The 22,779-nt window shown below is 39.1% G+C and overlaps 1 protein-coding gene across 15 annotated transcripts in view; it reads right to left on the bottom strand.

The window, feature by feature from the left end:
• TENM1 (teneurin transmembrane protein 1) overlaps positions 1-22,779 on the bottom strand; it is a 1,376,511-nt gene that overhangs the window by 129,255 nt on the left and 1,224,477 nt on the right. For 13 of the 15 annotated variants that reach the window (XM_065556633.1, XM_065556629.1, XM_065556628.1 and 10 more), the window contains 3 exons: positions 8,187-8,372; positions 6,926-6,949; positions 2,666-2,812 (listed from right to left, as the gene is read on the bottom strand). In XM_065556633.1, coding sequence (XP_065412705.1) covers positions 2,666-2,812; positions 6,926-6,949; positions 8,187-8,372 — 357 coding nt within the window. The remainder of the gene's footprint in view (positions 1-2,665; positions 2,813-6,925; positions 6,950-8,186; positions 8,373-22,779) is intronic. The other 2 variants (XM_065556634.1, XM_065556637.1) reach the window with 1 other exon arrangement.

Genomic DNA, 22,779 nt, shown 5'->3' with positions numbered 1-22,779 from the left:
ATGCTGCCAACTCTCAATAACTCACTGTTACTGCAGAATATAAAGCAGGCAAAAACCACAATACGAGGCAATTTATATAGAACCAGTTCACAGAGTGTATCAGAAAATCCTTTACATATATTGCAGGATAAACAGAGTTTTATGGACAGATTTAAAGGGAGAGGGTGTGAGTGAGTCAGTGGTTTGGAGAGCAGGGGAGAAAGTAGTGACCCCGACAGTGCAATGCTGTGTGAAGGGATACAGATTAGACTACATGGATTGGAAGAATAGAGTGAGCTTATGGGTCATGGATGGAGGAGTGTCATGGGGTGAACCTCTCCAACACATTCCCTTATGGCCCCACCACAGTCCTGCAGGTGTGTTGCACTCAGCATCCCCTCGGTCCTTTCACACAATTAACCAGACCAGATTAGTTCAACCCCCTTCGGGAGTCTGGTTTATTTTCTCTCTAGAGGGACACTGACTTATTTAGCAGCTCAAGTTCATGCCGAATATCGGTCCATGTAAAAGTCTTAGTCAGTTTTCCCCCCGTGTTCAGAAAGCCCCAGTCCTTCTCCTGGCAGTAGGTTGTATTTTGGACAATTCCTCTGTCCCTCTCCTTAAGACCGAAGTCCCCTACCTCTCCTCCTTGGAGCTGGAGTTGTACATTAGGCAAGCTGTAGAGCCCCAGACAGCTTCTACTCCAGCTGGCCCTTTTCCCAATCAGTCCTGCCACCCTTAGGCTGGGAGGTTTTTCCAGACAGACTTTCCCCTGCTGCTGTCTGCCCTGCTATGAGGGAGAAGGAAATATATACATGGTCCCCTTACTAAAGCTATTAAAGGGGTGATCTCAGGCCTTTAAAGAAACAGTGATGGGAGTTTCTGCCAAACACTTCTTATCCCGGGACCATTTTCTCTTTACCCATATCTCAGTCTTTCGCTCTAGCAGATCTTTCCAAATCTTAAGGGCCATGTCATGTGACAGGGGTGGGTTGATCCCTAGGCACCACTACTCTTAAAGGGGAAATAAAGTGAAAAAGGAAGGATGATGGAGGGCAAATTGGAATAACAGGAGGACAATTCTGAATTGGATTCAGACATTATGATGGCAGTGCCAAAAGGTCATAGGGATCCATATGGAAAACAATCAAAATGAACACATTAAATGGATTAAAAGCTGGCTGATAGGTCTCAAAGTGTAACTGTGAATGGGGAAACATCACTGAGTGGGTCTGTTTCTAGTGGGGATCCCAAAGGTGTCAGTTCTTGGCTCTATCTTATTTAACATTTTTATCAACGACCTGGATGAAAACATACAACCATTACTGATAAATCTGCAGACGACAAGATTGGAGGAGTGGTAAATGATATAGAGGACAGGTCACTGATGCAGAGCAATCTGGATGACTTGGTAAGCTGGACACAAGCAAATAATGTGCATTTCAATATTGCCAAATGTAAGGTCATATATGTAGGAACAAAGAATGAAGGCCATTCCTTCCAGGATGGGGGACTCTATCCTGGGAGGGAGTGACTCTGAGAAAGCTTTTGGGTCATGGTGGGTAACCAGCTGAATATGAGCTCTGAGTGTGATACTGTGGCCAAAAAAATAGGAGTAAGGAGGTTATATTACCTTGTATTTGGCACTGGTGCGACTGCTACTGGAATACTGTGTCCCTTTTTGGTGTCCACAATTCAAAAAATTGGAGAGGGTTCAGAGAAGAGCCACGAATAAAGTATTGGAAAACATGCCTTTAGTGAAAGACTCTAAAAGATATATTCTAGTTTAAGCAGCTATTGGACTTAAACATGAATTGTCTTATGGCCTGTGTTACACAGAACAGATGATCACAATGGTCCCTTCTAGCCTTAAAAATCTATGAATCATTGGAGTGAAACGAGGACCACAGTGACTGGGAATACTTAACTGCAAATACACGAGCCAACAGGGGAAAATAGAGCAAGAGAGAGGCTGCTTTACCTGTACATTGTTATGTTTAGGTCACATGCTATATTTAAAAGTTACCTTTGGCTTAGAGATCCTCAGCATACTTGCTACTGGTTTGCTCAGCACCATCTCAAAATTATGTGCCACAATTTCCTGTTATAACTGTGACTCTCTGTTAAAATTAAGAAACTAATTTGCTTAATAAGAGCATGTCTCAATGTATGATTTTATATTTTCTGAAGAATTTCTTTCATAATATTGATATTATGATAATGTATCAATGTATATTCTGTTAGTCACACAAGAATGTTAGGACAGAATTTTAAATTTCCTTTGTGTGTCTATTGTCAGTCTGACAAAGACTACAGTTCCTCATAAGGCATGTTTATAGTCAATGGAGTTATTTTAGGTTTTTTGGAAGGAAATAAAAGAACAACGTAATTATTATGAAAAACATGGATTTTTTCAAAACACATTCTGGTACTATGATGATGGAGACCATATAAGCAGGGAGATAGATTTCCTCTCCAAAGAGCTGGCAATATAAAGGTCAGACCCTGCAACTACTCATTCATAGGAGTAATTCAACTGAAGGCAACGGGACTATTAACATTAGAAAGGGATATAGCATTGGGCCTCTATGATAGAAAAGACAAACTTACATAAAGACAAGCTATGGGACAGCAGTGAATGAACTGCATAAGAACTAAAAAGTAAATAAAGGAGCATGTACAGTACCTCCATCGTTATCCATATTATCCCCACACACCATTTCCATGACAACGTTACATCCTGTGCCACTCCATCCCACCTGACACACACAGTGCCATCCATTCTGATCAAGAGTGCATCTCCCATTTCCATAACACAGACCCGGGCAGCCATCTAGAGAAGAAAATGTAAAGAACAAGGCTTCATGCAGGAGTTTCTTTCAAATTATAAATTGTTACAGAACGTTCATTAAAATTACTTAACAATATTTGCTACTTTCATATGATATCACAGTTGGTCTACTTTGGACATTCTTGGACAAATATTCAACTCTGCTTGCCTAGAAAAGCATGCCTAAGTTATAATGGCTTATTTTTTGGTGCCTAAAATCTTGTGGATGCAAAAATTCCGATGCGGGTGCACTAATAGTATGTGCACACCAAACTGAGTAATCAGAAGTCTAAATAGCTGCTTTGCACATACAAATAACTTCTATCTATCTTGGTTTTCATACCTAGTATCAATCATGTGCTCATGACAGAGTTTCTATATGAAACTTTGACACAAAAGATGAGTTTACAAAATGTAGGCAAGTAATTTTAGGTGAGCGAATCTGGAAGCAGCAGATACTGTAGGTGTGGAAACCCACACAAACCGAGCAGGGCTAGGGAAGCCTTTTCTGATTCATTCTGAAGTACTTTCCTAGGGAAGAAAAATGGGGGGGGGGGGGGTGACGTTGCAGTCTATATGGTTTTATAAAAATATGCTGATGAGTGAATATAATGTAACTGGAATATGCTTCATGCAAAAGATCTCTTGTAAGGTATCATTACAAAGCTTATAATCTACTGAGTGTGATCATCCTTTTTGTATAAATGTACCACTCTTGTATCTAAAACTAGAAATATGAAATATAACTCGGAGGGCCTACTGTAATTATGCAAAGTGTGGGCCATTAATGGTGGTTTGGAATCTTGATGACTCCCATTAACCAGGACAATTGTCTGCAGATGACACTGTTTTACCTGCAAGTCTTCCTCTATACATGTGTGCTGGCAAGTGGGCAATGAAGTCTTGCAGTGACATGTGATCATGTCACCTGAACTGGAATCCATCTTTAACCTGGTGTCTTTCCATTGAGAAGGAAGGGGTGGGAACCAGAGAGGGACAAAGGATTCCTGCCTTATGCAAAAGAAATATAAAGGAGTGGAAGAGAACAAAGCAGGAAGACCATTATGAAGAATTCCCTAGCTACCACCTGAGCTGGAACAAGAGCTGTACCAGGGGAAAGAATTGTGCCCAGGCCTGGAAGGTGTCCAGTCTGAGGAAAAAACTTACTAAAGCATCTCTGAGGGTGAGATTATCTGTATTCAGTTTGATTAGACATAGATTTGCACATTTTATTTTATTTTGCTTGGTGATTTACTTTGTTCTGTCTGTTACTACTTAGAACCACTTAAATCCTACTTTCTGTATTTAATAAAATCACTTTTTACTTATTAATTAACTCAGAGTATGTATTAATACCTGGGGGAGCAAACAACTGTGCATATCTCTCTATCAGTGTTATAGAGGGCGAACAATTTATGAGTTTATCTTGCATGAGCTTTATACAGGGTAAAACGGAGTTATTTGGGTTTAGACCCCATTGGGAGTTGGGCATCTGGGTGTTAAAGACAAGAACACTTCTGTTAGCTGCTTTCAGGTAAACCTGCAGCTTTTGGGGCAAGTAATTCAGACCCTGGGTCTTTGTTGGAGCAGACGGGAGCGTCTGGCTCAGCAAGACAGGGTGGTGTGTTCCCGAGCGGGCAGGGAAAGCAGGAGCAGAGGTAGTATTGGCACATCAGGTGGCAGCTCCCAAGGGGGGTTCTGTGATCCAACCCGTCACAGGGGGGTTTCATTGTAATGCCCCCTCCCACTTCCTTACAACTCTGTATCCAGTTCAAATAAGACAACACTTGCCCTTTGGTGGCTGTAGGAAATGTTTTGGTTCCTTTCTGTAAATTATGAAACTAGATCTAAAAATGGATCAATTGCATCATCCCCAGGGTTTGCAAACTCTGAATTAACAGTAATTTTGGCATTTTCAACTAGGTTCCTTGCTCAGTATGACAGATAGATAATCTCTTGGATGTGCCCACTTATGTCCATCTGCTTGTATAGTTTGGTGCCAGTACAGATTTTTGTCAGATCTTTACCTTATCACACAGGGAGCCAAAGGACAATGGATGGAGCTTAGCAATCAATTTAACACTACAAGTGTCATCCCTTTATAAACGAGTGCTTTCTCTTTGCCAGAACGGACTCACAGGAATTCAATGCCTCTCTATATCTGAAAGTGCATGTTGACACTTCTGCAAAAGGAAAAGATTTGATTCCAAGAGGAAAGGAAGACTCAGTCTGCAGGGGTTTCTGGCAGCCACTAAAGGAGATATTGCAAAAGGTGTTTGGAACTGCCAGTCAAAGAGACAGAGCCTAAATACCAGTGGTCCACCTAGAGACACAAAATGGATGAGGTAATACCTTTTATTGGACCAACTTCTGTAGTGGTCCATCTAGTCCAGTATTCTGGCTCAGAGTGGCCAGTATCATGTGCTTCAGAGAAAGGTGCATTACAGAACAGCTTGCACACAGAGAACATTTTTTCCTAACTCCCGAAAGTCAGAGGGTGGTTTCTTTCCAGGATCCTTGTGTTTTGCTTTTTAAATCCTTACTTTTATAGCTCTGGATAGTGCTTGTTATCCACATAAATTATACGTCACACCATGGCTCCAAGATCTGCATCAACTGCCTATTGCTCTCCTGGTAGAGTTTAAATAGTTACTTACGACTTACAATGCCTTTGATTTCCTAGCCTCTGCCTACCTGAAGGATCACCTCTCCCCCCAAGACATACTGCCATAGTTGCCATCAGCAGGAATGCTTGAGCTATATTCCCCCCTCATTATAAAATAGAGAGGGTCTGCTGGTAAGGTGTTGTCTATAAGGGCCCTGGGACTCTAGAACTTGTTCCTTGTTGGTCTGAAATAGCTTGATCTTGACGATCTTCCAGTACACTGTCAAAGCCATTCATTTCATAGATTTTTTGGGGGGGAAAGTTGAGGGTATGTTCCTGTGGAGATTAAAGGGGCTGTTTTTCTGTTTTGATTTATTGGCCAGCTGAGTTCATTCATTATTGGTATATTTAATGATTATATTTTGCTGTGGGTGGTTGTCCTTTATGAATGTAAATCTAATAATTCTCAGGTAACCGAGGGCTTTTTGTATGGTCATTTTTTATTGTTATTTAATTCTGAAGAGATAAAATAATAAATACATAAATAAGTGTCCAATCCTTTTTGGAATCCTGCTTCGTCTGATATCTCTGCTGAGAGCCATCTTCCCAGGAGACAGCGTGATTTCTTACACAACAGTGTGGCTAGGACTGAGAGATTGCTTCCAAACCATGAAAGACAGACATGTAGGGCCAGAAACAAGCCATAGGCCCTGCAGAGCAAATTCATGTCAAAGGACATGCACAGGGTGCAAATCAACACAGAATTTAGCTCTTTGGGTCTGGAATGGTTTAATAAAGTATTTCATCTCTAGCCTAGATAGAGTTTTCTGCCAAAGGGCAAACACACAAATTGCTCAAAGCAGCAACTAACGTGGGTGTGGGGTAGAGGAAATATTTATAAATCCCTCTGATAACTCAAAACCTCACACAGTATTGTACAATGCCATATTTTAAAACATGCATGGTTTTACATTTCTCCCCCACCTCCAAAGTCTTAGAGAAGCATATTTCCTTCACAAATGAAACCTACTCTCTAGCTGCAGATGATAAAAATATGGAAATGTTGTTCTAATAGAAGGAAGGTTTGACACAAATTATTCCGGTAATACCAAGTACTCAGTGCTGTCATCACTCCGTGAATGGAAACCATGAGCAGAAATCTGACTCGTCTCACGTAGCATATTACATATATATGGAAATTGGTAACCAAATGCGAAAGCAACATTCCAGTCATGCTTACTTTAGACACCTCTGCTTCTGATGAAATATTGGGACAATATAAAGAGCTAAGAATGCAGAATGTACTGATATTTTGTTAGACAAACTACACTTCTCTGTAAATATATACCTACCTATCCAGTCATCCATTTGATTTATCCTGAATAAATATTGTATCTTAACAGTACAGGAAGTAGGAGGCTCAAAAGGGAACAAGTCACACAAATACCCCCATTCCCAACACTTTTGTATCCTTTCATTATTCCATTGCAATGCTGATATGAAAAGCTTACCTCGCACAGCATCTAAGTAGTGAGCTTAAAAAAGAAAAAACAAAACTGTGATAGATTGAATTTCTGCACCAGAATGAAAACAAAGAAACCATTTGCTAATAGTTTACCATACTTCGGTTAAGATAAAGTGCCTCTCTCTTAATGCAAATCAGGTCTATTCCTACGACTTTGAATAAAACAAATAGCTGATTTTGTTATCCAGGATGTCAGAAAGGACTCATATAGCAATAAACAATAATTGGAGCTACGTGTGTTCTTCAGTTATTCTTCTTTAATATTATGGGCACTACCATGTGTAATGCAAGCTGTGCCTTCTACTTAATTCAGTCATTGCTTAGTTATCTTCCTTTTAAAACCAAAACCAAATCTCTTGAACAAAATAATTTTTACTAACAATAAAGAAAATTCTCTTTATTTTTTTTATCAATTTTACTCCCTATAAGCAGGTATTATAAGGTAATTGAATCACTGGCTATAGAATTTTGCCATTTAATTAAATGAGGAAGAGCCAAATTTTCATAATACAGAAAAGAAAAAAGATAGGCACTGTATTTGCAAAGCATGAAAGTCTGGACTACCTACCTCTCAAAATTAGGTATCCTGGTCTCTTACATGCAATTAAAATGTTTAAGAATAAGAATGCTCTGGGAAAACAGTAATGACATTTTGGCAAGAAACACTATTAAGCTTTGTAAAAATGTGTCACATTTTATTAAAATATAACAATTAACATTTGTACAGCTGAATAATGACTTCTGAAAAGAGTCATAAGCTTTAACTTAACAACAATATTGTGGTAGTCGGCTGCTGTAAAACCATCTCTTGTGACAAGCAAAATAGTTAAATGCTCTGATGTGAAGGCAGCAGATTTAGACTTATTTAAGCTGCCTGCTAGTTTCATCCCCTACAACTTCTATTAATAATTTTTAAGTATTTTTTATGATTCTCAGTACCTATAGGAATGTAGCTCAGATGTGCATTAGAATGTAACCTATATATATATATATATCTTTGATTTGATATTTCCAACTATTATGTCAGTAATGCTGCATGTAAAGCAAAAGCTGCATTGACCACACACTGTGGGACAAATACAGATCTGGTGTAAGTGTGTGCCAGTCCATCAAAGTCAGTGGAGAGGCATCTCTGTACTCCAGGCCTGAATTTGGCTCTCTAATTTTTCCAAGGGCTCCTCAAGTTGATGGCAGATCTTCCTATTAGCTAATCAGCCTTTTAGAAAAAACCAACATAAAAATCTTACCAATGGTGCAATGATCCCCTTCCCATCCAGGGCTGCACTCACACTTCCCATCTTTGCACTGGCCATGTTCAGCACAGTGAGAGTGGCATGTACGTTCCTCACAGCTTGGTCCTACCCAGCCTTCTTCACATTGGCATATTCCTCTTGAACAAACACCATGGCTACCACAGTCCATAGTGCATAATTCTATATGGGATTCAAAGAATACATACTTTTAGATGGTAATTTTATGTTTTGTTATGGACTATGCATTGATAAGGCATACAGACATCCGTCATCAAGAGTGATTGAATGCAGGACTTTTATCATGAAATACAGGCTGCAACCACATGAACTACTCCTTCTTTAGCAGCAGGTAAGTAGCAAGCCTTATATCTGTTAGGGCCAGCCACTAATTGCATGCCATAGGGCCCTGCTCCAAAGCCCACTGAAACCAATAATAAGACTTCCATTTACTTGGGTGCATTTTGGATCAGGCCCTAAGCCAGTGTATCACACATCCATCCCTGATTCTGATAGGTGTTTTCAGAAATCTAGGACAGTTTTTATTTAAACAGTTCTCAAAGTACAGGGTCCAGGTGGATTGAGTTAAAAGACAAAGTGTGACTAATCTATTACAGCAAAGTGATCACACAGATATTAATCAGTTTGGTAGTGGCCTTCACTTATGGCAATAAAAGCCAACGAGCTAATACACAGAAAGAAAATAACATATGTTAAACTGCAAGCAACCCACAGCCCTGGAAAAATTCAATATTACCAACATATAGGCCCCTCATCACAGGAATACGTCCCAAATTCTGTAATGGTTTTCAAGGTCTGTTTAAAAAGCTTTACTCTTGCCCATCAATGGCTGGCTGGTCAAACTATAAAAACTATTCCATGGTGACAAGATCAGTTCTTGCAAGTCATTTCTATTCACAGTAAATTTTTCTGCACTGATGGGACCCTAGTGAAATTCCATTCATAGTGAAGGAGAATTAAAAGTCCTGAATTGTTTCAATAAATCACAACATGCCAATTGCAATTCTACCTCCACTTAGAGTGAAGTCGTTCTGTGAAAAGAATGGTTTCATTATAAGAGGGCTCAATGTAGTTTAAATTTATTTAAAATAATTAGTGTCAGCAGACAGAATTTGCTTGTTATTCTGCAATTAACCTGCCAGAAGAATGTTTCCTCCTCCTTCTCAGAAGCTAGTTGATAGCACTGTAAGTATAAGCCAAAATAACCATGTCTGTTCTGATTTAAAACGTGATTTAAAAATGTAACGTACCAAATGGTGGAAAGATTTTCCCCTGACAGGTTTTAAAGAATGATAATTTCTTACTCTGAACTATTATATATAAACACTCCCCCTTGAATGTCTGTAATGACAAAAAGTGACATTCTATAGGATTTTTTTTTAAAAGTACATATTTAAATTCCTTATCAATTTCAATCTTTCAACAGAAATAAAAAAGTAATGAAAACCAAACCATGCAATAACATTACAGATGTTGACAGCTGTGTGATTTACAACATATGTATAGGAATGTCATTTTTAATGTTTCAGGGTCATGAATAGTTTTATTCAGCAGTACCTTTTAAAAACAGTGTGTGTGTGTGTGTGTGTGTGTGTGTGTAACCAGTATAACAAGCCCAGGCTCTGTGTGTTCTCTCTGTTTCCCTCTTCTCCCATACCAGCAGCTCTGAGTACTCCCGTTGCCTGCCTCCCTCCATTCCAACAACCCGCATTCTGCCCCCCATGCCAGGGGTTCTGTGTGCCCCCTCATTCTCCTCTAATCCTCGTGCCCCTAATCAGATGCCAGTGGCACCATGTATCCCCCATATCCGTTTCAAGTTTTCAGATTTTCACCAAATTCAATGGGGTTCTGGGCACTGATGCCTAGAATATTTCCTGACATTTTGGAACAGATCAGATGCAGAGTTCACAAGTTATTGCACTGCACTGAGACAGAGAAATGCCATCAAATTGAGTGTAGGGCCTCACTTTGCTCAGTCAAAAGGACAACAGTTCTAGAACAGTGATCTCTTCATATATCTTCAGAAGTCAAAGGAAAATTTGAAAACAATTCCTGCCATGAACTAATGAGGGCAATGACTGCGCTGGAGGACGGACATTGTTTTCCTTTGAAAGCGAATTGTGAACTTCAACAACATTTCTCTGATAATAAGGCTGCAAAGCAGAGAAGATACTTCGTTCAGTTGTCTCTTCTTGCTCAACCACTTGACACATCAGCACTCTGTGGGCAGAGTTTGAACTCTCAGGTTTCCATCATTATTTCAATTATTTAATATTAAGCTCCTAAAAATGTGGTTTAAGACAACACTAGAAATGGATTCTTCAGGCTGGGAGATCCAAGCACAGTTCTCATGATTGTCCATAGATTTCTGTTCTCAAGCAAGGCACCAGAAATCAAATCTAATGACCATCCTAACTACAGCAAAGTAGCACAAGCACAGAGAAGATTTCAGTTTAAAACCAGTAGCTCGCCTAATAAATATGACTAAGCATGCACTTTCAGTTCAAGCTACCTTGTTTTGAATATCCAAACACATAAACTCTTTAGTTCCTCCTGGAGAAAAACATGCATAAAATCCCTCAAACTGGGAGAAACACTAGCTGACTGAATTTCTGTTTGTCCTGGTAGACCATGTTCGCATAGGAGGTTAAACAAAAGAATACTCCACAGTGGATGGTGCTGAGATACTACAGTGATGAGCAGAATATAAAACCCCAAAATAGGTAGATGGTCCCAGACAATTCTGTCCATAAATGTCACATCATAAAAAAGCCAAAAGATCATGTAATTGCGATACTGGACCCTTTGTTAAATTATGTCTGTTCTTCCTTCCACAACAACAGATGCTTTAAGGACTCAGAACCACCCCAGATGAGCAATGCTCTAGGAACCAGAGCAGCCATGCAAAATATCCTGGATTTAACTGAGCCTGATAGGCAAGTGTCAGCTACTATGGCTCCGCGAAAACACGATTATAAATTGAAATGAGAAGAAGCCAACCAGAGAGGTAAATTAGGAAAAAACTGCATTTCCTTCCACTCCATTGCTCCTTAAAATGCATAATAAACTACTATAATTTAAAAAAATCCTCTTTGGATTCAAAACGTGAATTCTATTGGGCAATATCCCACCAGCCTGAGGCTTTGTGTATTATATTCCATTGTCAATCACTTAACCACCTATAGGGTAACACACTATATTTGTGAAGCTCCTTCTCTACATAGAAGAGTTTAGGCTTGTCACTTTACATAATGGATCCACTAATGAAATTTCCTGCACCTCCTTGTCACATCTCTAAATCTTCTCTGTGTGGTGTTCTTCTGCATGGCTTGCCTTACTTCACAGAAGAAAAATGGTTCAGCTGTACTTGGACTTTCTATAACTGTGCAGGTGTGTGTGGGATCCTCGGTGTAAATTTTCTGATCTCCATTGAAGTTAATTGAGCCACTACAATTAGACAAACTGAGGATCTGGCCCAGGGTTTTTATCTGCACTGCACCAGTTTATAACTGAAACAAGATCTTTGCAACCATAAGGGCTAAGGACTTCATTTTGTTATTAAATAAAACCTTAGGTTCTGCAGAAACTGACAGGACTTCTAGCAATGTGTTGGAAGAGTGCTGGGAACTGCCTCAAACCAGTGACCGTTCGTGACTTTTTTGACAGGTGAGGCACAGATCACAAAAGAGTTATTTCCACTCCCACACAGTGTATAATTTAGTGGTTATTAAAAGGTTAGTTTATTTCTAGTGATAAGCAACAGGCGGATGTGGGAACAGGTGCTGCTACTCCCTTTGCTACTCAGAGGTTACAAAGCACAAGGTGCTCTCAGGGCTCGGTGGCGGTTCATTGTCCACATGCACAGGGTCCACCCCCAGGGGAGGGGCCCGGAAAGTGCAGGTCCCATTCCTGCCCTCTGCAGCCCAGATTTAACTTCTACAATCCTTCCATGGCCTCACCAAGCACTGGTTACCACAGTAATACCCTTCTAAAGTGACTCCTGGGCATGGTAAATTGCCATGGTAGCAAGACAGCTTCTTGAGGCACAATTAGCTATATCAAGATTTGAGCCTCATGCATCAAGCACTACATTCTTCGAACTTTCTTACATTGCATTTCGCTACTGGAGAGAAAGAGCTGTGAGATTTAAATCCAATCACAGTTTGTCCTCAAATCTGTATCTATTCAGCAATTAAATAACATAGAATAGGCAAAATGTATTTTGTAGCTGTTGGGAATTCTTGGTTAAGTTGTGTCTCACTTGCCTCAGCTGATGAGTGCCTCTGGCTCAAACTGACCCCTGCTTACAGGCTTTTATGAGATATAGTCTCACATCTAGCATTCAGACTCCTCAGCCTTCCACCAACTAATGAGCAAGCGACGTCTAAAAAACCATGTTCAACTGAAGCAGTTAGGAATCTTTACTGACATGTCCTTAATTCTGAATGTTCATTAATTTTGTTAGAAGACATCATACACAGTCTGAAGCATTATTGGTGGATATTCTTGAAAAGGAGACAAACATATTGATAATTCTGGGCTAATCTAAAAAGCATTAAAAATTCACTTCATATTCTTTATTTTAATTATCTAAGTCAACAATGAGTTCTCTTAACTGTGTTTTATAAGAAGTTTCTAACTGCATCATAGGAAAAAGAAAATTAAAGCTAAATATTTTATAGTTTCTAATGATAAGATTTCTATGTTATTTCAACACACTTCAGGAATAACTCAGCTAGAACATTATGTTAAAATATAAAAATATATGTCAACAAAAGTTTTCAAATAATCTTAAAACAAAAAACACTTTCATTTTACTTTCCCACATATTTAAATGATGAACCTTGTGCTACAGATATTCTAAACCCGTAAGTGTCATATTCATAACTTGGAAATCCATTTATTAAAAAATGGATTTCCATAAAGATTAGAAATTAATCTAACCCAACTTTTACCCAATATGCTTAACTGCTGGAGGCTATGAAAATTCACCTATCTAGGCCTAATAAAGAAAGTTTTTTTTCAATTTAAATATACATTGCATTTAATAAGCTTGCATAATAATTTCAACAATATTCCTGAGCTTTTAAAATTACCTGCCTGCTGTGTCCTGGAGACAACTCGGTTCTGTCTTTCATTTTTCAGCAACTGATTTTATTAATATATTTTTTTCTCCCACAAAAGTTCAAAACTTAAATTGCAAGTTTCAAAAGTGATGGAGCTATTTCTGAATGACACCAAATGGAGGCATTGCCTACACTAGAAAAGGTTCCAGTTCCCCAAATGAAATAAGTTATATTGGCAAAAGGACTTTTTGCTGGTATAACTATGTTTACACTGGGGCTTTTGATGGAATTGTTGTGTCAGCTAGGGTGGCGATGGAAACACATGGACTTCCTTTTATACTTCACAAATCATCCAACATTTTTACAGACTACCTCCCTCTTTCTCCCCCATCATTTTCTTTCTGTCGCTTTGTTTTCTTGATTTCTTCTCATTATTTGGTCTGCTTTTAATTTTTCTTATTCCCCCATGGCCTACAGGCTTTAAAATATTGTCTTATTGCTGGGAAACACCCTGCTAAGGTGTTTACCATGGGAAGAAAGATTAGACTTAAACTGTTTTTAGGCCAGGTTCTCTTTTGGATCATTGTCTTCAATGCAGCCGTGCTGATTTAACATGAGCTGAGGAGCTAGACCTGTATGTGAAATGTTTTATGAATTAAAGCTATAATATATAATAGTCCAGTATAAGTAGACCCTAGACTCTAATTGGACTGTTAACACTCATGACAGCAACTGCCTGAATGGTTGGCCAAGAGGAAGAGGAATGGGAATCAAGGAACCTGACTGATACCCAGTTTCCTCTCTCTCTTCTGTGTTGTCTGTTTGTTAGATTTGTCCCAAAAATCATTACTGCAACTGTAATTAATGGTGGATTTATTGGAAACTGCAAAATGTTGAATGCTTCCGCTTTTAATTGTGCCTAGTGAATACAGACGATTGTCATGCCATTGCTCATGTTAAGGAATGCCTTACTCGATGAGCAGTCTCATTGGTTTCTAAAGGGTTACTCATGGAATAGGATACTCCTCAGTGAGGAAGGCCGGCAAAAAATCAAGGTCTCAACATCAAACTATGCTGTGTTTGGGTTACACGCACCGAAAACCATTATCCAGATACTTATTCAGTACAATATAGCCCATCAGCACAACATGACCACCTATCCTGCCCATATGGAGGAGCCAACACTACCCCAAACGATCAGTTTCACTTTAAATTTAACTGTTAGCTCTTCACTTTTAAGCTTAATTCAGAGAAAATATTTGTGACATATCATTTCTCAAACTTACAAGTTACATTTCTTACATTTGTACCTGCCATGAGGCGTTCCCATCCAGCATGCCCCCTTGCAGCCGTTCATGGCTCTGTAGGTATATTGCAGTCAGGGACCCTCAGGTTTTTTCAGTCAATTACTCAGACTAAATTGGTTCAAGACATGTACCCTTTCATGAGGTCTGATTTATTAACTCCTTCTATCTAGTGTAACTCACTTTGGTTAGTTGCCCTAGATCACTCCAGTCTGGGTGCACAGAAGATTCCTAGTCACCTCTTTCAAAACAGGTGTCCTCAGCTTTCCTCCTTGAAGCTGGGCTATAAATTAGCCAGTCCCTCTGTCTCTTCTTAAGCCAGGAGTCCCCAGCTCTCCTTCTTGGAGCTGGGTTGTAAGTAGGTTTGGAAGGATTTGATTTGATGGGTAAATATTGGTAAACATTAATTTCACCACATGCACACAAACCATGAAAAAATATTTCCATCGATACTAACTGAAATTTACAGATAGGCAAAGAAAGAAAAATGCTGCTAGAGAACTTATTAAAGTTTGATTTAAGGACATTTACTCTGTATACTTTGACATGCGATATTGGCAATTTGTGTTTAACGGTTATAAAATTTTAACTTTTTGAATCTCAACGTCTACTGCCATTAAATAAGTATGGTCTGCCTCCCATTGTCTGAGCGCCTCATAAATTTCCCACAACTGTGAAAATTTCTATTGATACAAATAAAAAAATGCTGAAAAGTAAACATCAATATTATCCATCAAAATTATTAAAAAAAATAGAATTCTACCAATCCTAGTTTTAAATTAGCCAGCTGCAGGATTTTAGCCCACGTCTCCCTCAGCTGGCTTCTTTCCCCCCCAATTAGCCCTCAGAGGGTTCAGCAGACCAGTGTTCTCCTGCTGGTGTCTTCCCTGCTATAAGGGAGGAGGCAGCATTTATGCTGGCCCCATCCCCCAGTTTATCTCCAATTGGTTGGGTAAGAGGGGAACATTACTCCACCTTCTCCGCAAGGCTCCTGGTCCCAGGCCCTTAAAGACACAGGGATGAGATTTCCTCCCAAGCACTACTTATTCCTGGGACACTTCCTCTTTATCAATATCTCCTAGATCTTTGTGTGTGTGTGTGTGTGTGTGTGTGTGTGTGTGTGTGTGTGTATCAGACCTTTCACAATCTTAATGGGCCACTCCACATGATGGGGGTGGGCTGACCACTAGGCACCACTATCCTGAAGGTAGGCAGATTACCCCATCATAGTGCCACAGCCCAAACCACATAAAATAGAAAAACATTGGAACTAAAGATGCTGTATCTTTTTGTATGTTACTCATAATAATGCCTCCCCATCACTGGAGTAACTGTATTAATTGCTTTCTGGAAATAATCTTACCCCATTTCAATGGATACATTTATGATGCATTAAGTACTCAAAAACCAGTTTTCCTGATTTCCATTAGGAATGCTGCCATCAACAATCCCACCAGCTAGGGTATTATAGGGTATAGTCTGCTCACCTTATAAAATATCTGCATGTAAGTGGATTTTTAAAATTTTAATACAATTACTCATAATGCTAGACTAATTTGGAAAGTACCTTTTGCAAACTTGGAGCCTTAATTTTCTTGACAATTTGTGTAAGAAAATAATCACTAGACAGACAAAGAAGTTTTTCTGTCCAGTTTTATTTCTCCTCATCTGTGGAATATTTTCTTCCTGATCCAAATCCAATTTGTATATAAAAAAACCCAACCTGTATTGATTTTTACAGTTCAAAAATCTAATCAATGCAACCTTATGAATCTGGACTGGCAATGGTAAACATACCAATAGATATTTCATTTCATGGAACCAAAGCTCTGGAAATTGATACCACTGAGAAGCATTAACACATTCACCATTGGGTATAGCTTTGTTTACTAAGCCATGATATTGGTGTAAAACAGAAATACAATTATGCTGTCTGACTCACAAGGGGTTTTAACAGCAGAATTTGTCTCTTTCTTCTTTTTCAGATCTGGAGATGATACAGGTTGACAGGTCAGATAAGACTTGTGGGAAATGTTTTAAAATAAATGAACAGAAGCGTAATCTAATAGCAGGGAAGATTACACTGACACAGGGGTGAGGGGGGAACCCCATAGTGCTCTGTCCAGACTAACTGTTTTATACTGGGCTTCTCAAGTAAATGTATGTGAGGTTTCCTTGTCAAATACTGTCCTTTTTCACAGTTATCTCAATTACTTTGTTTCAGCCTTATATGCTGTAAGCAGAACAGCTACACCGTGGTCACTAGAGATTCATGCTCTGGCTAACAAGCTCTGTAAACGGCTTCCCAATAATCTGGGAACAACAGGAGGAAATTTCTTTCAGTGCATATAATTTTCTATGTATGGCTTGTTCAATCAGAGTACTAGCGAGGGAGCAGTGCAAAAAAGTGAATTTGAGCCAGTAATGAGTAGGATAGAAGAACTGTTATAGAAACAGGAAAACAAGGCTGCATGGAGGAATTCACTGGTAGAAGGAAAATGCAATACAGGGTTCCTGAGACGTGAGGTCCACAGATGCAAGATTGAAGCCAGAAGCCGGGTAGACATGAAGGTTGGGGAAAGAAGTGAAACCACTGAGTCAGTGCTGTACCATGACATGCAAATGGGAATCAGTGAAAGACATTATAGATAGTAAAGTTAGTGAGAAATGCGTCCAAGGAGGCCTTGGAAGTTGACAAGCTGTTAATTAGAAAAAAATTAAATAGGCAAAGAGCTTATCCATTAGGTAAGTTTGGTAAAGCTGACAGAGATGGGCTTAACTGCTTCTTTAAACCCTGAGAACGGCCATTTCTGGGAACAGGACTGGATCAGGAATTTTCCATAGTTAAGCCCAAAATGGTTCATGGATAATTTGAGAATAGGAAAGTTATTAATTATTATTATTATTATTATTATTATTGAAAAAGGCTAAATTCAGAGACTACATGATTCCCAATGAATTATTTAATCAGTTCTATCCTTAATACTAAATTAAGAAGAAACATGATTTTAAAGTACTGTTTATACATAGTAGACAACAACTGCAATTCACTCAATTAACCTTAGAATATGGCCTACAAAGAAAAATGATTTATCTGACTGTAGTAACAAAAATACATTTCTACTGCTGTTTACTCCTGCTACCCCTGCGAAGCCAACACTGCTGAGAGGGAGGGCACTATTCCTTATCATACATAATTGAAAGAATTATTTACTAACTTCAATTCAAATGCAACTGTGCAAACCCAAAGGCAGCCCCAGGCCTGCATATGTGCAACTGATGGCTAAGTTTGGATGGGAGATGATGCTGAGAAGTAAAGGACACAGTGGGTATGTCTACACTGTACTCTAAGCCTGGACTCTGGCTCAGAAAAAACCCAACAAATCAGTCTGAGTCAGGCCAGCAAGTACTCAGGACGTGGGTTCTAGGATCCTGTTGGGGGGTTTGTCAGAGCCCGAATTCTGCCATGACTCAGGTGCAAGCCCTGTCATTTTGCAGCAAGGATGCAACTGATGCTGCAGACCCATGCCAGGTGGTCTGTGTAGTGCCGCATAGACGTATTAACACAATGTGAGATGGGTTCAGGAATTGTAAACCCAGGTTTGCAATGTAGAGTGGACACTCAAGCACAGGCTTGGAAACACTGAGTCCACAAGCCTGGGTCCCACAGACCCGGGCTTAGTAGACATACCCAGTGTGACTTTCAGAGCCTAAGTTGAGGGATCTGGGCTGGCAGTTAAAAAAAAAAAAAGTATCTTGTTTTACTTGTAAACTGAGCTAATTTAATATGGAAACAAAGAGACAATGTCCACATTGCTATGTTAGAGTCATTTTTCAGGGAAGAACTACACTTTGCTTTAACAAGATAGCAACCCTATGAGCTCATGACATGTATTATTTGTATCTCAGCAAAGACATACAGTATATGTGAACACATTCCTGAAACAGCCATAGCTTCTGACTAGGTACAAAGCTCCATCAGTCTCCCACCTGATTAAAAAACTTGCAGTCCACTCTCCTAGCATACAACACTGTACCATTTTTCTGACAACAGCACCCATTCACAGCACAGTTTACTTCTTCTTAGTTTTTTGTACTTTTCGTAGCAAGAACCGCAGTAACTGTCACAGGTCACCATCCCTTCTGCAATCACACAACATTCCTTTAGCTGCTAGAACAATTGTTTACATGGAAAAAATAACTTTAGGAAAGTATTTAACTGTTGTCTGTGAGATAAGTATTTTGCAGATTTTGAAAAGTGAATCACTGTGTCCCATTTGGTTCCTCTGTCTCTCCCTTCTCCCTTGCACATGCTTCTCTGCCGCCCACTCCATTCTTCTCAGCCCCCCTGCTTCCTGATACTCTTCTCTGCAGGCATTGTTTTGTTGAATTTCTCTCTCTCCTGGACATGCTGACCAACCACATGATACCTAAAGGCAGCTTGTCTCTCCTCTCTGTTTCCTCTTAGCAGTAGTTGCTGCAATCAAGAGGCTGAGTGCCTGTAGAAATAGCTGGAAACAAGGATGAGCCAAGCACTGAGTGGACTGACAACTTTCTGAAGACCATCAGAATGTGGTCCTTGGACCACAGTGTGGGAACTTCTGCTTTATACCATGATGATCTGTTCATTTAAATAGCCAAGATTTCAAAGCCATGGGACTAGGGCATGCATGAATGTCTGTTGCACAATGGGACACAATGGGATAATGTACATGGAGTCTTTGATCCATCTCCAGTAACATGTATTTTCAATTACTGTAATATTTCACTTATTTTGGTTTGCATTTTTAAAAGAATTACTAGGTCTACATTTTTAAGCAAAAATCTTTATTGTGAACTAGAGCCAGGAATTCTACTGTTTGCATTGTCACGCCTGGGATTAGCTAACTAATCAACAAGCCATATAAAGCAATATGCAGGAGAAACATGCATGGAGCTTGCATCATTTAACCTTCTAATAGACGGTAGTTTTCTATTTTCAGAGACAAATTAACCTTTGTGGAATATTTCCCTGTGTAGCCTATTGTAGCCTATATTTTCATGATAGCTTTTTAAATTTATCGTGCCACTACAATAAAATATTTTAAAAAGTACTATTCTAGAGGGATTTGTGCAACACAATTTTAGTCAGCAGATCCTAAAGGAGAATATTATAACTTTGATACCACAATGTATTAAGGAAAATTAAAACATAGCATAAAAGGGACTTTATGCCTTCAAGTGCACAGCATGGTTTAGAAACTAATTTCCGAAGGAAATACAAAATTTAAGCATGCTGATTGAACTATAAACTTGCCTCTTATAAACAATCAACTTGCACTGAATTGTAAAGTAAATGTTTCAATAAAATGTGTTTGTACTTCCTTAGTCTAGCCAAATTTTAATGCTATTTGTTCATAAAACAAAAATTCCCTTTATTGGATTCTGACTAGGAGAAAAAACCCTTTGAATGCAAGGGACGTCATTTTGAGTCACTAGCTTTTATGAAGGACATTTTCAGTCAGAACAAAAATAATCGAAGTATGTGGTTATTGTCGAGGTCAGATGAGGCTTAAAATGACAATGACTAGGAAGGCCCGATTGAAAAGAATGCTGCATTTGTCTGGACACTACTGAAACAGCAAGCTCCTGCCAAAGATCTAAACTAAATGAACAAGCCCCTCCAAACTCACAGGTTTTTGCTTAAATGCATAGGCCCTGTGTGAATTTGGAGGGGCTGGCTCGTGGGCGGGGTGAGGGGGGCGAGGAGGGTTACAATAAGTCATTTTTTGCTGAGATATTACTTTGCACTCTGTTGAGATCATGATGAAAAGCAAGTCAGGACATTTTAATAACTGGCAGCTGGACGGTCTGAGTGTTGGGGGTTATAACAACTATAGGCCTGAGTCTATTTTCTTGGTAATGCTGCCATAGTATGATTCACAGCTGCTTCCATGAATGCTTCCTGAGCTGCTCAGGATACAAGCCCTACTCCTGGTATTAGGATGCACGTGCTCATAGCTCCCAGTTGCAGTTTTCAGGAAGATGTTCATCACCTCTTTGGTGTTGTGCAGTATGAGGGTGAACCAACCCCCAGGCCTGTCCAAATGCCAGGGGTCAGAGGGCCACCTATTAATTCACACCGAACTGTAAGTATACAGTGCCCTTTTCATACCTAGCCTATGCTGTGCATTACGGTGCCCTTATCAGGCCTGCCACGGACAGGATCACAACTAGAACAGGTACAGAATATGAAGTGTCAATGCTGCTTCCCTACACTGTCCTGCCAACAGACCTCCTCCATGATCTGGAAAGACCATTCTCCAGGTGACAAGAAGTTAAGTGAGCCTCAGTGGCCATTCACTCTTGGTCCTGTCAGCTTGGCCTGCCAATAAGGGTGGTAATTACCGGCAACTGTAAAACAGTTACCAGGCTATTACATAATAAACTGAATCCAACATCTCACCTCACAAATACTCAGCAGCGGTCTGAGAGTAAAGACTTTCATCTTTCAAAGTTGAGTTGGAATTGATCCTGTGAACTGAGAGGTGAAAGGTTCTGTATCTCATTAATAATTCCCTCAGCCATCTAGGCTCTTTGGAGGTTGTTTTTCTTTACATTTTCTGAAGTAGTTTAATGTTGGGAAAAGGCACCAGAGTGACACCACTGGAGACCCAAGCCCTCTCTCCATCTACTTACGTATCATGGCATGGTCAGTGGCAATGCAAGCTTCTCCACAGTTCCCTGCCAGATGCCTCGCCTGCTCTAGAGAGATCACTTTTACCAGCTATTACTGCAGAGCTCAGACTCCATATACATTCATTGCTTGGCCTCTCTGTTTACTATATGTGAGAGAAAGTGAAAAGACTTTGTCATCTCCAAACAAAATCCTGTCAGATGCTTCAATATTGCCCTTGATTTCTTTTATATTAGATATAGCACCATCTAGGGGTAAGAGCTATAGAAGCAGACAAAGTGTCACTACCAAACACATCAAAATTATTCGTTTTTTTTGAAAGGTAGATATTTTCAATTATGGTTGAAAGAGGACTGGGGGAATGGAGGGAAAGCCTAAGGGGGGGAAAGGGAGGAGAAGAGGCAATATTTTTGGCATTCCTTCAAGTACTACCAGGGATCAAGGGATCAAGCAAGGTTTGGCATGCTTCATTGCCTCTTTCACACCCCTGACCTCTCCTTACCACTTAAATCAATAAATGACTGCATCGGTCTTTTTGGTTCCTCCTGGTCTGGTTTCAGCACCCAGTGGATTATTAATAATTATTATTATTATTGATTACAGTGTTTCTTTCTGCCCTAATTTCTCACATTTTATATTCTCCAATGATTGAATTAAGGATTCCATTATTTTACTGCTACTAATTATTTTAAAAGGAATCTCATTCACAAGATAGCATTTTGCAAACTCTTACAATTCTATAGGAAACACAGATCAAGCTGGTCACATAGTTTGTACTTTTCAATGAAATATATAGTGGCAAGAAGAGCTTTTCTACAATGTCAAACAATGTACAACAGGGGAAACTTCAATCATCCTTTTAATTTGCAGTGCAGTAATAGACCAACTCCCCACAAATTAAAGAGGACAGTTAGACAAAATTAAGAATGCCAATCTTCCCTACAGAACAAAGCAATGATCGTAACATAATTAAAAAGATCCTTAAATTTGCTAAAAATAGGAAATACTATAAAAATGCGGAATGAAAAAGAACAAAAGAGAAAGACTATAGAAAATATGTGACAGTTTACCTCATGTACTGAAAGATGTTTCAAGGGTATTTTCACTACTGAGTGTTGTTTTGAGTGAATACCCTTGTCCTTGGCAAATCAGAATGACTGACACCCATAATTTGCAATTTCCTAAATTGAAGAGTTTTTTGATTGCTCTGTAATGGTTTTACCTAAGTATTTTTTTTCAAGTTGCAATTTTTGCTGTTTAATTTTGAATCAATTTGAGATGTCTTACGCTATATTAATATGCTGTATTATGCCTTCACTCATTTTCCTTTGAAGCACTTATTTTAAAAATTTGTATTTCTAATTATTTTTAAATTATTCTACTTTGCACATTACAATTTATGATTACAACATTTTGTATTTTTTCAAAGAACTTCAGTTTTAAAGATGCTCTGTGTTTCAAAAGATAGAAACAAAAATGGTGTCAATCTATTTTTACCCTTTGTGAAATTGTCACTAATTTTG

The sequence above is a fragment of the Chrysemys picta genome, chromosome 9 (assembly GCF_011386835.1).
Source record: "Chrysemys picta bellii isolate R12L10 chromosome 9, ASM1138683v2, whole genome shotgun sequence".
NCBI classification, from domain to species: domain Eukaryota; kingdom Metazoa; phylum Chordata; order Testudines; family Emydidae; genus Chrysemys; species Chrysemys picta.
The sequence above is the reverse complement of the archived record's forward strand: the minus strand, read 5'-3'. Positions and strand labels throughout refer to the sequence as shown.